The sequence below is a fragment of the Eptatretus burgeri genome, chromosome 2, assembly GCF_056783735.1.
Source record: "Eptatretus burgeri isolate ZD-2024b chromosome 2, Ebu_testis_v1, whole genome shotgun sequence".
Lineage (NCBI taxonomy): Eukaryota > Metazoa > Chordata > Myxini > Myxiniformes > Myxinidae > Eptatretus > Eptatretus burgeri.
The window spans coordinates 107,660,205-107,677,934 of NC_140962.1; the positions used below are offsets into that span (position 1 = coordinate 107,660,205).

A 17,730-nucleotide genomic window follows, 5' to 3' on the forward strand; every position below is an offset into this window, starting at 1 on the left:
GGAGATTGGGATCATACTCTGTATAGAGTGTTGGTGCTGCTTTAGCAGTCTCCTTGACTATTGGGCACAATCCTGGACGGTTCGCCACTCCCGACACAGTATACCAGCATGCTGGCACTCATTTTTGCCGACTTCGGAAGGATGACAGGCCGAGTTAACCCCACCTGGTATTAATTCAACAGCTGAGCGGGATCCAAAGCCTGACACCCTAACCATTAAGCCAAAACCAGGCATATTGATTATAGGATCAATTCTAAATAATAGGATCGATTAATCAACCTTTTGAGAAAATACTCATCCATGAGCATCAGCTTTGATTACAAAGGAATAACGAAAAAAAAATAATATTATATATATATATATATATATATATATATATATATATATATATATATATATATATATATATATATATATATATATATATATATATATATATATATATATATATATATATATATAGCATTGATTGTAAATAATAGGATCGATTAATCAACCTTTTCAGAAAATACTCATCCATGAGCATTGACTTTGATGACAAAAAAAAAAATTAAGAAACTAAACTTTGCACTTTACATTTACTGGGTCTCCCAGACTCAACAACTGGAAAGATGTAAAGTTTTTGATGTGTGCATCAAAGGGTGTTAGATGGTCTTAGGGTTCTAAAGGGTCTCTAAGGGGTCTTAAATGGTCTTCAGGGTCAAAAGACGCTTTGGGATCTTAAAGGGTGTTGGGGTTCTTAATGGTCAAATGGGTCTTAGGGGTTTAAAGGTCTTCAGGGGTCTTAGAGTTCTGAAGGGTCGAAAAGTCTTTAAGGGTTTTCAAGTCTTAGGGGTCTTAAATGGTCTTAAGGTTATGAAGGATCTATAAGCTCTTAGGGGTCTCAAAGAGTCTTAAGGTTCCAAAGGCTCCAAAGGGTCTTAAGGGCTTTTGAGGTTTTAGGGGTCTTAAATGGTCTTCAGAGTCTTAAGAGTTTTAGGGGTCTTAATGGGTCTTAGGTTCTTATTATCAGGTCAGGCCAGATTAGATCTGTGACTTGCTACAAGTACCATGTAAACTTGTACGAACCTATTCCATGGTCTGATGTACTAACCATGAGGTTAGTACTAACCTGTTAGTACAAGTTCTAACATGTACAAGTACTAACCTGTTATTGGCGACAAAACCGTCTCCCCCACCAGGTTTCCTGGTGAGGCGAGTATATGGATATGGACACCCAGCAGGATAAAAAAACAAAACCTGTCAAAGGGTGAAGGAGCTCCTTGTGATCCAATGGCTATCCATATCTCATGCCCAACTATCTGCGGACATCCTCCTGCAGTTGGATTACTTTTTTGAAGGAGGTTGGTGGCAGGATTTGCACTCCGGCCACCGTGAAACCCTTCATTCTGTAAAACGTACCACAAATAAATCTGAAAACCCACTCCATGGGAGTACCTCCTGTGCAGCTGCCCTCCGCAGGTCAGCTCACCAGATGACTGGATTGGGGTAAAGCCTTCGGGACCCCCACTCTTTGATGAGAGGAGAAAAACCATGGGGTAACCTTCCCAGGTCAGATTGCGGTAGTGTGTGTCGGGGTGGTGCTGAGGTGTTATCCACCAGACAGCAGTCTCCTTGTAGTCCATTTGCCAGAGAAGTAATCTTGTTGTCCTCAAAAGTGTATGGTTTTATGGTGGTTTCTTGTTCACAGGCATGCATAGACAAAATTAAGCTTGGTTGCCCGGATGGCAACCATGGGGAAATCTGTTATTTTTGCGCAAATACAAGATGGCCGTCATCGACCGGGCTGAAAATATAACTTTTTAGGTAATGAACTTAAAATTACACATGAGACATCTTTTCCATATAATTTTGGCACGAGGAATCGATATTAACCTTATTTTTGTGATTAGAAGTAAATGTGAGGTCGATTTTCGAGTTCCTGGCAATTGTTTGCCGTGTGAGATACATTTTGAATGACAACAAGGTCACTATTCTGACAACTGGACGCTCACATACGACATTAATGCGAGTTACTAATTCATTGTTTTGTTTGTTACTAACTAATTCAACTTCTTTGTTGCTGGTCACCATCACTATGCCCGTAACATCACCCACCACCTTCTGGAGATGCACTATCTGCTGCCACCAGATGCCAAGTCAGAGCTCATATCAGGTGCTTTTGTGTGTCGTCACCAGGAAGGCATTTGGAATGGTGTGAGCTCTGATCAGTTCGGTGAACAAACTGCTATTAGAATTGGCAAGGGTGGCCTCAAGGGTATGACTTTCTCCAGAGATGGTAGCAGAGTGGATCGATTCCTTTCCTGTCACTGCCTACATCTCAGATACAATGGAGCACATCTACCCTGACTCCTCAAACAAGGACAATGAAGACCAAGTGAGAGAAAAGGACACAAGAATCGGACCACGTCACAAGGAGGAGGGGAAGAAGAGGAGAGAACTTGATGCAGATGATAGGCGCCAGATTTTACTTGAATTGTCGAATGTGTCTCATCCTCTTGAGAATCACTCACCACATCTGTACAACATTGCCAATGGTCAAATTGCTCCCCGAGAAGCTGAAGTGAATGTTGAGGATTCCGTGGTTATAGGTAAGAAAATGGTTGCAGAGTTCCATGCATTCCTTCCAGATGGATTCCATGCAACCATCTCATGCCCCATCAAGACAATGGAGCACTTACAGAAAGGAGTGAAAATTGGGGACAAGACGATCTTTGATCTCGAAACCATCTTCCTCAGGCTGCTGACTATTGGACCTATCTTCCAGTTTGAGCTCTGCGCAGTACCCCCCCCCTCACTGATTGATGAATATGGGTGCTTAAGGAAAGGCAACAAAGCACCACTGGCACACCAACTCTGTGTTCAGGCACAACAGCCTCTGCAACCAGATGTTACCATTGTTGACGCGAGCCAACTTCTCCATCATATTGTCTGGCCTTTCAGGGGAACTGTGTCAGTCTTGGTTGAGTCCATCATCATTGCTGGTCAGAAGATCTTGGTCTTTGACAAATATTATGATGTTTCTGCAAAGGACCATGAACGAGTGAGGCGTGCTGGCATTGGTTCCATCAACTATGACCTCACAATAAACACACCCCTGCCAAGTCGAGACGCCATCCTGATAAACAAGCAGACCAAGTTGCAGCTGTCCAAGGTTTTGAGTACCTATAACTTTGGTGAAGGAGTTACTGTGGAGAGCCGTAGCCATGGTGCGTTCAACCATGATGAAGCAGACATTACAATTATCTCACACCTGCTCATGGCTGCTGAATGTAATGCAAGAGTGATACGTATCCTCTCTGATGACACTGTTTTTGTATTGATGGTTTACTGGGTTTACCAGCGGAGCATCCAGGCCACAGTGCAGATGGAAAGGTGGGATGGAGCAATTTGGGATATTAACACCACCTGTGACCAGCTTGGCCCCAAGTGTCTGCAGCTTTTGGGAATGCACTACATCACTGGCTCAGATACCACGTCATACCCATACGGCAAGGGCAAAGTATCAGCCCTGAAGACACTGAGAGCTGGCAACTTCCCTGGTTTGTCCTCCGCACTTGGCGAGCTGAACGCAAGCCATGAACAGCTCATGGAAGCAGGGCGGACATTCTTCTGTGCCCTGTATGGTCAGCCAGAAGGTACCACGATGAGTGAGATGAGGTACTATATGTACACAAGGAAGTCTGGCAAGCCCCTCAAGCTCATGGCATTACCTTCAACTGAGATCAATCTCTTCCTACATATATTGCATGCACATCTACAGACAGTATTTGCAAAATCAGTTGATCAGCAGGTCCCACCTGAACTTGACATTACAAAATATGGATGGGACATCAGAGATGGAATCCCAGTGCCAGCAACTTCTGCTACTCCACCAGCCCTTTTGGACCTCATGGATATTGTGCGGTGTGGATGCAAAACAGAGGGGAAGGCCTGCAGTACTGCAAGTTGCAGTTGTAACCATGCAAAGATCTCCTGCACGCTATACTGCACTTGTGGTTGCAGTGACAAGTGCTTCAACCCACACAAGACTGTGGAGGACAGTGAAAGTGAAGTGGAAGAAGGGAGTGTCGAAGCAGAACTGGAAAGAGACGAGGATACAGAAGGGGATGAGTACAATGAATGGGAATGAACAATACGCAAGTTGTCTACTAGGCTCTATCTCCTCTGTTCCTAAGATGTCCAATATGATGACATGACAATGTTTATGCTTTCTGATTATCAACATACTGTTGTGAACCATTCATGACTTCACTTTTGCATTGGTGTTGCATAATTGTCAGCAGAAAATAGTCATGGACATTTCATGTGAACCTCTATTTATTCATGAACGTAAAAAATAACCCCAAAATTGAATTCCTCATGTCAAAATCATATGGAAAAGAGGTATTACACAGGATTATATGTTGACCGATTAAAAACTTCACCCCATTGTCCTCCCTGTAGCTGCCATCTTGAATTTATGCAAGTTACAGGAGTTCCCCAAGGTAGCCACCCTGGCAACCAACCTGAATTTTATTAATGGACCCATGTTAGTCCAAAACAATCATGAAACCATACACTTTCCACATCAACAAGGTTGACAATGGAACACATAATAACGGCAAATGGACTATTGGGTTAGCCTGAGGCAGTCCCTTCAGGTGGGTGCCTGGAATGCCCTATCCTAAAGAGAGGATGATTACCTGTCTCTGTGATCATCTGAGCTCAAACATTTGGACATTGGTATTGCAGCACTCTCTGAGGTTCGGAGACCGGATTGCGGTGAGATAATGGTGGGTGGTTACACCTACTATTGGTCTGGTCGCTCTGATGGTTACCATGCCCAAGGAGTTGCTGTAGCTGTGTCCAATAAGCTAACTTCAATTATAATTGAGGTAACACCGGTCAACGAGCGTATTATGAGACTAAAGATTTGTCACTCCTTTGGTGTCGTTTCCCTGGTCTCTGTATATGCTCCAACTGAGGCGAGTGATCTCACCATGAAGAATGCATTCCATGCCACACTCGAGTCTGTGGTTGATCAGTGCCCTAGGCGAGATACTCTTCTTGTCTTGGAGGATTTCAATGCATCGACTGGAACTGATAGGGATGGTTATAAGACATGTGTTGGTCCCCATGGGTCTGGAACTGTGAACCAGAATAGCACCAAGTTCCTTGACTTTGCAAGAAGTCGTGGACTTAGGGTGGGTGGTTCATGCTTTCAGCACCCACAGGCTCACCGCTGGACTTGGTATTCCAACGCTGGTGGTGTGGCAAAGGAGATTGATTTTTTTTTTAATTCCGAAGAGAGGGAAGAGGCTGCAGCCGGCCTGTCTGAAGGATGAGAAATGTCATGGCAGAGGGTGGAGTCATTAGTAAAGAGATAAAGATGATTTTCCAGGGAGTTGGAGAGATCATTGATGAAGATCAGGAATAGGACTGAGCCCAGAACACTGCTTTGGGAGACTGCAGCCTTCACAAGAGAGGAGATGAAAGGATTCTGTTGAGGGCCACACATTGGCTATGATAGCAGAGGAAATCAGGAAGCATTGTGTGGGGTTGGCCTTGGATGCCATAGGCAGACAGTTTGGAGAGCAAGGCAGAATGCCAGACTGTATCAAAAGCATGAGATATGTTCTGTGAGACTGCTATGAGAGACAGGATTTGGAAGCAAACACAGAATTTCAGCAGTCGGCTTTCTCACGAGCAGAGTCGGCTGTGGTGCCATTTGAAGAGAGGGAAGGGATGGAAGGGGAGCATACACCAGAGGCAGACTTTACAAGGCACCATCAGGTTTTGGAGGAGGGAGACAAGCTTGAAAGTTAATTATTGAGTGTTGGACAGACATTGTTTTCTGGTTCTCCTAAGAGTGGACACACACTTGTTGTGGACTTTTTGGAATGCACTGAGATTGCCTTCGGTCGGATTTGACTTCCAGGAGAAGGAAAGATGTTTTAGAGCAACTGCCTCACCACAGGATTCAGTGTACTATGGATGAGAAGAAGGGTAGGATAATTGAAAACGAGATGGGATGAATCTGTGCATGACAGAGAGCAGGATTCTGTGGAAGAATTCTCGGCTGAGTTAATATCAGAGACAGTAGAAATTGGAGACCAGTCCTGAAGTTAAATCGCTGCTTGCAGTCCCTGCCATGCCACTTGATTTTAATGCCTGACTCGCCAGTGTTAAGGCAGTTCTCTGAGTATAGCCAAAGAGATGTTGACTTTCACAATTACATGGTCAGATGAACCGATTCGAGCAGAGGGAGAGCAGGAGACATTTGCGGTAAAGGTAGTCATCACCAAGTCCAGACGGGAGGATTTGTCATTTGGAGAAATCCTGGTTGGAAAGTTTATTGATTGAGTCAGTTCCATGGAGTCACAGAAGTCCTTTGCTGAAGTTCTATGGCAGGTGAAAGAGGTACCAACACCCAGCCAAGTTACATGGTGACAATTGATATTGCCATAGATGAGGAAGAGAGAGAGTTGGGATGAGGGGTTAAATTTTGTAGAGAGAGAGAGAGATAGAGATAGAGATAGAGATAGAGATAGAGATAGAGATAGAGATAGAGATAGAGATAGAGATAGAGATAGAGATAGAGATAGAGATAGAGATAGAGATAGAGATAGAGATAGAGATAGAGATAGAGATAGAGATATATATATATATATATATATATATATATATATATATATATATATATATATATATATATATATATGTATGTATATGTCACTGTTAGGGAGGCGGTACAACACACAGTTGAAGAAGAGATGGGAGTGGTGGGGAAGTTGCAGCCAGAGGTACTCCTAGCGGTTGGGAGGTGTAAGGTCAGTACAGGGGCAGTGAGAAATTCAGTTATTTATGTAAAGTACAACTCCCAGATGGTTCAGGCCCATCAAACTGAAGGAGGCAGTAACTGGGGAGAGACAATAAGCAGTCTGGCACGTCTTGTGGGAGGAAGAATTCTTTTAAACGGAAGACTTCTGGTTTATCAGCAGTGGCCTTGATTGAGAGATCTGTCAGGTTAGAGCTAAGACTTTGGATATTTGAGATCCACAGTTACAGATAGTTGTGAGTATGTATTGGGATGGTGCAGGATAGGGGGCAGGCTTTGCAGAGGCAAGGTGAAGTATTTTAGGGAGAAGAGGTGGGGAGAGGTTGAAGGTTTGGGGGTGTGGGCGATGGTTTGAGTGTGTGGGAAATATTGTAAATAATTATGGAAACAAAGGAAAATAACATGTGATAGAATATAATTGCATCTCATGTGCGAAAACGAAATGCTCCATCATACAATCATGTGATGATAGAATGCATTGTGATTGGTTGTAATTCAAGCAATCAGAAAGTGCCACACATGTATTGTCATGGCCAAAAATATTGATACCCTTGCACATTTTTCAAATAACTCACAATTTTCTCAAAAACAAGTTGAACTTGACAAAATAGATTTACAAAACAGAAGAAGGTCTCCACAATTTTTTATTTTACTATTAATATTATAGAACCTTTGTTTTTGTTTCAGAGCTTAATATATCCTTTTAAATCAGAAAATATAAAGGAATGGCATTGACAAAATGATTGACACCCTCGACTTAATATTTAGTATCACAGCGTTTGGACAAAATAACTGTAGTCAAGCACTTCCTATAGCCATGAATGAGCTTCCTACATCTCTCTACTGGCAGTTTGTCCCATTCTTCTTATGCAAACTGCTCCAGTTCTCCCAGATTTAAAGGGTGCCTTCTCCCAACTGCAGTTTTCAGATCTCCCCACAGGTGTTCATTGGGATTTAGATCTGGAGTCATTGCTGGCCACTTCAGAACAGTCCAACGTTTTGTCTTGAACCATTTCAGGGTGATTTTTGAAGTGTGTTTGGGGTCATTGTCCTGCTGTAAAACCCATGACCTTCAACGGAGACCCAACTTTCTGACAATGGGTTGAATATTCACTCCAAAATGCCTTGGTAATCTCCTGATTTCATGATGCCATGCATATATTCAAGGCATCCTGTGCCAGAGGCAGCACAGCAACACCAAAACATCACTGAACCTCCTCCATGTTTGACTGCAGAGAAGGTGTTCTTTTCTTTGAAGGCTTCATTTTGTTTTCTGTAAACAGAGATGATGTGCTTTCCCAAAAATGTCTAAGTTGGTCTCATCTGTCCATAGGATATTCTCCCAGAAGGATTTTGGCTTGTTCATGTGTGTTTTGGCAAACTCCAGTTGGGATTTCTTATGGCTCTCTCTCAGCAGTAGGGTCCTCCTGGGCCTCCTACCATAGAACCCACTTTCATTGAGTTTGCGACGGATGGTGCAAGTTGAAACTGTCATACCTTGTGTGTTTGAAGGCCAGCTTGAATCTGTTTGGCAGTTGATCTTGGTGCTTTCTCCACCATTCAAACAACCCTTCGCTGCAATCTTCGATCAAGTTTTCTCTTGTGGCCACGTCCAGGGAGGTTGGCTGCAGTGCCATGGGCCATAAAAACTTCCTGATAACATTGCGTATGGGGGGACACAGGAACATCAAGGTCTCTGGAGATGGACTTGTAGCCTTGGGGTTGTCCATGCTTGGCTACAATCTTGTGTCTGACCTCCTCACATATTTCTCTGGTTTTCTTTCTTTTCTCCATGCTCATTGTGGTACACACAGTGACACAAAACTGCAGAATGACTCCTTTTCTCAATTGAAATTAGTTGAATGAGTGATTTTTTAATATAGCAAATCACCACGGGTGAGTTCAATTCTAAAGTAAAGGAGAATCACCTGCTTGAAATCTAATTGTTTCTAACAACTCCTAAAAGGTGCTAATAATATTTCCTGGGCCATTTTCGGATTTATGTGTGGAATAAGCTAAGATTTATTCATTTTTTTCAGCTACTTTTGTTTTGTTCCACTGCACACCAAAGAAATACATTTGTGGACACCAAAACACTTTTTAATTTTAACAATTTTCTGGAAGAAATGGTACATTATTTGAAAAAAGTGCAAGGGTGCCAATATTTTTGGCCATGACAGTAGAAGTAGTTTAAAAGTTTAGGTGGTCATGATGTTGTGGGGTGGTGAATGTATGTTGAATCATATGACTCGTGGGAAGGAAATATCACCTGAAAAGCATATATAAATCAGTCTTAGCTTGCAGCTTCGTATTTCAGCATGACTTTGTATGCAAGTCCCTGAGGAGGAGATGTGGAATTAACACTGTTGGCAATTCAAGCAGTTGAGGAAGAAAGTTTGCTCTATTCCGTCCTCTCTCTGTTGAATAATGGATCAAAATTGCTCTATTAATTATCAGGGCCAAAAATGTACATACACTTTCTCAACAACCTACCTTTAGCAAGGGTAGTGAGTCTGGGAATCCTTACGATAATTCACAGACTGGAGTTTGTGTGTTTGTTTGTGGGTTTGTTTGTCATACTACTCCTCCAGTTCTGGGTCAATTACATCCAGACTTGCTACAGAGGATCAGCATAACCCCATTTAATGTAAAGGGGTGTTTTCATCTTTGCCAGTGGTCTTTGGTGGAGGGGACGCAAATTCTCTGTGTAAATGTGGATTGTGTAGTGCCCCCTCCATGTGGGGGAGGGTATTACAAGCCTCCACCATTTACAGTACAGTATTCCTGTCCCTACGTTTTCCAGTGCAGTGAGGGTGTTTTGAATTATAAGCAGGAGGGACGTTCTTGCTTCATGCACATAACCCGAGTTATTTTTGTTTGCGTATACAGAGCTGCCAGTTGCCTACACAGTGCCCAAATAAAGGTGTGCATCAGAAGAACGTGTTGCATGCTTGGAGCAAGATCATCCATAGGGCAGGTACTCTGCCAGTACCATCAATGGGGAGATGAGGGAGGCCTTCCTTTTGTAGTTGACTGAAAATAGGCTGATTTAAGTAAAAGAATACACACACACACACACACACACACACACACACACACACACACACACACACACACACACACACACACACACACACACACACACACACACACACACACACACGGAGGTGGATACTTTGAGATCTAGGAGGGCTCCGTTCCACCTTCTGAAACTGGCATAAGGAGATAATAACCAACGACACACACACGTGGAGGTTATGGTTAGGCGTAGCTTACTTTTGTGTTTGAATATTTTCTGAGTTCAATATCTGACTCGACGATAAACTGCCAGATCGGTGCTTCTCAGGCAGGGTGTTGTATTAAAAAAGCGCAGTCCCTCATTGGGCATTAATCTGGAGACCTGTCCATTAGCTTAAGCTGGTGGACATTAATATCCAGCAGTCTTTTGCCAAAAAGTAGGCAAGCTATCACTGGCATGCTGGTCATTTTATATATTTCTGCTCTTGCTACAGCTTGGCAGGCAATGGCAAATCTCCCATTGTAATCCTTGCCGTGAGATCACTTGAAGCAGCACTGAACTTTCCCTCAGACAGACCACCATAAAAGAGATACATACCGGAAGTTTTATTTATATGTGACACATTTGTAATGCATATATTTTAAAGAAATATCTGTATAATTAATTATTAATTTTGTGTGTTACGGGGAAGCCCTGAAGATTTGGATGATGGAGCATTATGATGTGCCAATGTGGATTAAAACTGTCCAACTCCATATTACATTAGGCTCTGTTATTGTAGCTCAACGGGCATTCAGGAGGAAATTTTCATGCAGAAATGCCCCGTGTCGTTACATCATTATCTCCTTCATCAGAAAATTTAATGAAGATGGTAGTGTTCATCCATCTAAGCACGCGAGACGTCATACAGTGAGTGCACGAGAGACAATCATTGAAGCCATCAGTGCTGTTGATAATGATGCATTGAAAGCATCAATGAACAATGTACTGGTTCGATGCAGGAATATCTATTGTAATGGACAGAATATAAAATATGTGATTTTTAACACGTAGAGTTGGGTTGCATCGATGGCTATGATGTCACATGTGCAAGATAGCAATGCCACATCCTGTACAAATAATACTTTTGATTAAAAAACTACTTTTGATTGCAGGTGAGAATGGAAGGCAGTATCCCACTCGTTGTAATCCATCCATTCTGTGAACTGACCAAGTAATTGTGTGTTTATTTGTTTACTTGTCTGGCTGTATGCGAGTATAACATACCGAGAGGAATGCATGTACGATGTCCGCTTTTATTGAGCTGATTGGTTTGTCTTTGATGACGACAAATATCTGCTCCTCTTTCTCGGAGTTGATGAAGTTTCCAAACCAGGACTTTTTGGCAAGTCTGTGTGGCAAAAGTGAGGGTAGAATCGGGTGAGGGAGATGATTAGGTAGTTGGGTGGGAGGGTAAGAATTTTGCATTGAAACATTTGAAACAAAAGAGCAAACCATAGTTTATATCTTAGTTTTATGCACCAAGTTATGGTTATTCTCAGCTCTGCTTCAAGTTTGTGACTTACTCAGGGGAAGACTCTGGTGTGAGGCTGGACATCTCTTCAGGTGTAGGCACTGTGACACAGGTGTACAACACACGATCAGACTTTTGTAAACACGCAAGGCACTTCATGGCAAGTAAGTTTCTTTCCCAATTATTTTTTTGTACACTTTAAAAAAATAAAAATGAGGTCATCTTATATCAGCCTCCTGTTCTTGCGGAGAAAATCTTATTACTTCCTGTAGATAACATGTTTGAAGATCATTGTTTTCATTGTATACATAGTTCACATCGGTTTTTTGAACCGTCTCTGAACATTAACTTTTTTTCCCCATTATGGAATGATTTTGCAAAAAAATCATTTAACTTGTACACATTGTTTGGGCTTGAGAGAAATACCTCATAATACAAGTGAGAAAAATATGTCATAGGATGGTAAAACCACTCTAATTACTGCTCATGAGCTCATGAGTGTTGTTTCCCGAAAGAGGAAGGTGGATGGGTAAGAAGTGAGAGCACATATATCCATGTTTATTGTTTTAAACAGTGGACTTATTTGTCAATATTTAATAAAATACCTGCACTGTAGTGCACTGTATCAAAGCCATTTAACAATCATCTTGTGCATCTTGAGTTTTATATATTTTTTAAACTTCCATTATTTAATTATATTAATGAAGTCTCACAGCCTTTGTGCCTTGTGGATTTATTTTTCCTCCCTAAATCACTTCATTGCTTCTGGACTCTTGGTAGCTCAGTAGTTAGCAAACTTGCTTATCGTTATGACTTGCTTGCAATGGAGTACAAGTATATATGAAGTCAAGTGTCAATAACAATGGATCTTGTCAACTGAGGATGGATGTTCACTGCTGTAGGAAATGAGGTGTGGGTGAAGTTTCATGCATTAGCCCTTTATCAAAGCGAAAAAACACATTACACTGACGAAGGACTAATGCTTGAAATGCAACTACACCTCATTTCCAATGGTGGTAACACATCTCTATAAATAGTTTCAAGTTTTGTTGTTGTTTCGTATGCAGCCTGCAGCTGCTGGTTGCATAATTTTCTGGAAGCACAGCTGTGCTGCTGATGCATTGCCCCTGCTCGCAGTAAACTCACACTCATATTTTGCCAACCTCAGAACAATGAGAAGCTGAGTCAACCAACCTGATGTTATTTCAACAGCACAACAGGGGCTCAAACTCAAGACCCTAAGATCATAAGTCAGCCACCTTAACTGTTAAGGTTAAGCCAGCACCAGGCTTAATATTTTCCCCAAGTGCGTTTGTTTGTGTGTTTGTACGTTATCCTTTCACGGCTGAACCGTAACACCGAGAGGCCCCAAATTTTGTGTGGAGGGACCTCAGAAGCTCGGAAAGGTTCAGAAGCCCATTCCCACTCCCCCGCCACAAAATCCCCCCACCCTCAAGGAAATTCTCTGTATGTATGTTTGTGTAGTTCTGAAAATCATAGAAAAAAACAGGCTGGGCCAATCTCCACTAAATTTTGCAAACCTGCTGGAGGTACTCAGGGTCAGGTCATAGGCACAAAACAATTTTCCCCTCCCCCGAATACGCAAGGCAATTCTTGGGAAAAAAATAAGTAGAGATTCTGGCACATGTTATGCATTGAAAACGTTGAAATCATATAAATAACTTTGTTAGTGTGTGTGGTTTTTTTGTGCGTTTGTTCCGCTTCACAGCCGAAATCACTGCAAGGAAAAGCTCACCCAGACAGGCAGTGCAGAGAACCTCCACCACCGACGGTGGACCGAGGTTATGTTTTCACCCCTGTTTGTGTGTCTGTCTGTCTGTGAGCAGGATATTTCAAAAAGTTGTGGAAGGCTTTGGAAAAAATTTGGTGGACAGGTTGGGTGTGTGACAAGGACAAAATGATTAGATTTTGGTGAACATCCGGATCTGGATACTTGAATTTTTAATGTGATTCGTCACCATTGAGAGATTGGGCCAAAAATGATATATAGCATGATATCTCAAAAAGTTGTGGACGGATTCGGACGAAACTTGGTGGATGAGTTTGGTAGGTGACAAGAACAAGCCGATTAGTTTTTGATTAGGGTAGAGATGCAGTTCCGGTTTATCAATGGGATACAAAATGTAAACTATTCAGCCTGGTGGAGATATGCGGTCTACCGAGTGCCTTCTCGTTTCATTCTAGTCTCGACAGGACTCAAGGTCTACTGCTCACTGCCACCTCATGCTCTCTCTCCCAATTTTACCTCTGACACATGCATTTATAATCCTGTGGTGAATTCATTCGTTCTTGTCCAGCTGTTTCAACTTCATCCCACTATGTATGTCGACCTGTCACCCTTTGTTGCTCTGCTTTTCCATAGGCCTTGACAATATTATTAAAGAAAACTTTACTTATTGGGGATGCTACGCCTTGCTCTCTTCTTTTTATAAAATAATTTTGCACCTTATGTTCACTTTATTTGAACATTCTGCAGGATAGGAAAGTGTGCTGACAATTTGTCAACACCTGTGAAAGTTTGGCCCAGCCAAGAACGATTGATTACACAAGGAGGTCATTTTATAACTGTAGTAACAGTGCCAAGACAATTATAGACCACATAAAATTAAGTAATAACTTTTAAGCTGTCAAATAAACTAAACCACCTGACTCATGATGCAGGGAAGCCAGGTTGAAATCTAACATACCACAGGTGTTTGTGAATTGTCTTCTAATGTCCTTGTAATTCAGTAAAAGTACACTGAAGTAAGTATACTAATGTCTTTGTACTGGATGTGATTGGCAGGATGGCCTCGAGGTATGCACACTTGCTTCTAAGCTGTATAGCCTGGGTTCGAATCCCGACACAGGTATACATTGTTATTCTGGTGTTTCACAGGTAGGGTGATTCATCAATGTGTTTGCTGTCCCTTGGATAGATGTTAAACTGAGTGTCCCGTCTGCTGGTATTAGTTGGTGGACATTCAAGATCCCACGGTGTCATTCGCGAAGAGTAGGTGAGCTATCGCCGGCACCATGAACAAATTCCTGCCCTAACCGACAAAAGGCATTTCTTGCATCAGCACCACTGCCGTGCCCTCGGCCAATTATGCTACCCTGCAGCCTTGGGCTGCATACAAAAGAAGAAGAAGAAGAAGAAGACTGGGTGTGATTTGTGTGTAAACTTAACCATGAAGTTTAGATCACTGTTTAAAAAAAGCAAACAAGGATTGACAGTTAATAAATTTCTTGGTATTGTGTGTGCAAACCATGGCGATTGAGGAAAAAAACAGAATCTGAATTGGATGTGCAACGCTTAATGCTAGAAATACCATCACCTGAACTAGGTGATGTAAATCACCTCTCTCACAGAATGTCTGTACATGTTTGCATACGACTGATGATAATACCCTCCATAAATTGGCCACTCATTACACCCCTGTTTGTCTGTCTGTCTGTCTGTGAGCAGGATATCTAAAAAAGTTGTGGACGGATTCTGACAAAATTTAGTGGACAGGTCGAGTGTGTGACAAGGACAAATTGTTTCGATTTTGGTGATGATCCGAACAATGACAGTTGAATGTTTAGGAGTGACGAAACATCACAACACAAAAGGGTTGGCTCATGCCTCGGGAGGGGTCCTTTAAAATCAGAATAAGGTACATGCTTGGAAACACCCCAGAAACAAGACAAGCCTTAAAACTTTTGCTGTAAAATTTTATGTGAGGAGTAAAAATTATTTTAGAACTTTTTACACATATACTGTATTATGAGGGAAACTGGAGTGGATTAAGGCATAGGGTGCCCAAGGACATCTCCTCTCACAGCTATTCTTGGCCAATTATATCAAGTGTGAATGTGTGTTTAACAATATGAAGTGTGAATGTGTTTTTAAAAATATTAAGTCAAAATGTGTTATGAACAATATTAAGCATGAATGTGTTTTAAATAATATGAAGTGTGAATGTGTTTTTAACAATATTAAGTGTGAATGTGTTATTTACAATATTAAGTGTGAAGGTGTTATTAATAATATGAAGTGTGAATGTGTTTTTAACAATATTAAGTGTGAATGTGTTTTTGCTAATATTAAGCCAAAATGTGTTATTAACAATATGAAGTATGAATGTGTTATTAGTAATACAAAGTGTGAATGTGTTTTTAACATTATTAAGTGTGAATGTATTATTTACAATATTAAGCATCAATGTGTTATTGATTATATGAAGTGTGAATGTGTTTTTAACAATATTAAGTGTGAATGTGTTATTAATAATATTGAAGGGTGAATGTGTTTTTAATAATATTATGTGTGAATGTGCTATTAATAATATTAAGTCTAAATGTGTTTTTCACAATATTAAGTGTGAATGTGTTATTAACACAATTAAGCGTGAATGTGTTAATAATAATATGAAGTGTGAATGTGTTTTTCACAATATTAAGTGTGAATGTGTTTTTAATAATATTAAGTGTGAGTGTGTTATTAACAATATTAAGTCTAAATGTGTGATTAATAATATTAATTGTGAATGTGTTTTTAATAATACGAAATGTGGATGTGTTTTTAATAAAATGAAGACAAAATGTGTTATGAACAATATGAAGCGTGAATGTGTTTTAAATAATATGAAGTGTGAATGTGTTATTCATAATACAAAGTGTGAATGTGTTTTTAACAATATTAAGTGTGAATGCGTTATTAATAATATGAAGTGTGAATGTATTTTTAACAATATTAAGAGTGAATGTGTTTTTGCTTATATTAAGCCAAAATGTGTTATTAACAATATAAAGTGTGAATGTGTTATTAATAATACAAAGTGTGAATGTGTTTTTAACATTACAAAGTGTGAATGTGTTATTTACAATATTAAGCGTGAATGTGTTATTAATTATATTAAGTGTGAATGTGTTTTTAACAATATTAAGTGTGAAAGTGTTATTAATAATATTGAAGGGTGAATGTGTTTTTTATAATATTAAGTCTAAATGTGTTTTTAACAATATTAAGTGTGAGTGTGTTATTAAACTATTAAGCGTGAATGTGTTAATAATAATATGAAGTGTGAATGTGTTTTTAACAATATTAAGTGTGAATGTGTTTTTAATAATATTAAGTCGAAATGTGTTATGAACAATATTAAGCATGAATGTGTTTTAAATAATATGAAGTGTGAATGTGTTTTTAACAATATTAAGTGTGAATGTGTTATTAACAATATTAAGTGTGAATGTGTTATTAACAATATTAAGTGTGAAGGTGTTATTAATAATATGAAGTGTGAATGTGTTTTTAACAATATTAAGTGTGAATGTGTTTTTGCTAATATTAAGCCAAAATGTGTTATTAAGAATATGAAGTGTGAATGTGTTATTAAGAATACAAAGTGTGAATGTGTTTTTTACATTATTAAGTGTGAATGAGTTATTTACAATATTAAGCATCAATGTGTTATTTATTACATGAAGTGTGAATGTGTTTTAACAATATTAAATGTGAATGTGTTATTAATAATATTGAAGGGTGAATGTGTTTTTAAAAATATTACGTGTGAATGTGCTATTAATAATATGAAGTGTGAATGTGTTTTTAACAATATTAAGTGTGAATGTGTTATTAACACTATTAAGCGTGAATGTGTTCATAATAATATGAAGTGTGAATGTGTTTTTCACAATAGTAAGTGTGAATGTGTTTTTAACATTATTAAGTGTGAATGTATTATTTACAATATTAAGCATCAATGTGTTATTGATTATATGAAGTGTGAATGTGTTTTTAACAATATTAAGTGTGAATGTGTTATTAATAATATTGAAGGGTGAATGTGTTTTTAATAATATTATGTGTGAATGTGCTATTAATAATATTAAGTCTAAATGTGTTTTTCACAATATTAAGTGTGAATGTGTTATTAACACAATTAAGCGTGAATGTGTTAATAATAATATGAAGTGTGAATGTGTTTTTCACAATATTAAGTGTGAATGTGTTTTTAATAATATTAAGTGTGAGTGTGTTATTAACAATATTAAGTCTAAATGTGTGATTAATAATATTGATTGTGAATGTGTTTTTAATAATACGAAGTGTGGATGTGTTTTTAATAAAATTAAGACAAAATGTGTTATGAACAATATGAAGCGTGAATGTGTTTTAAATAATATGAAGTGTGAATGTGTTATTCATAATACAAAGTGTGAATGTGTTTTTAACAATATTAAGTGTGAATGCGTTATTAATAATATGAAGTGTGAATGTATTTTTAACAATATTAAGAGTGCATGTGTTTTTGCTTATATTAAGCCAAAATGTGTTATTAACAATATGAAGTGTGAATGTGTTATTAATAATACAAAGTGTGAATGTGTTTT

General features: G+C 39.4%; 1 protein-coding gene across 1 annotated transcript in view; it reads right to left on the reverse strand.

Annotated features, from left to right (window-relative positions):
- LOC147032765 (serine/threonine-protein kinase BRSK2-like) overlaps positions 1-17,730 on the reverse strand; it is a 242,804-nt gene that overhangs the window by 20,350 nt on the left and 204,724 nt on the right. Inside the window, exons 14-15 of the mRNA XM_085850890.1 lie at positions 11,405-11,453; positions 11,106-11,229 (exon numbers count right to left, since the gene is read on the reverse strand). Of these exons, the coding sequence (XP_085707016.1) occupies positions 11,106-11,229; positions 11,405-11,453 (173 nt within the window). The remainder of the gene's footprint in view (positions 1-11,105; positions 11,230-11,404; positions 11,454-17,730) is intronic.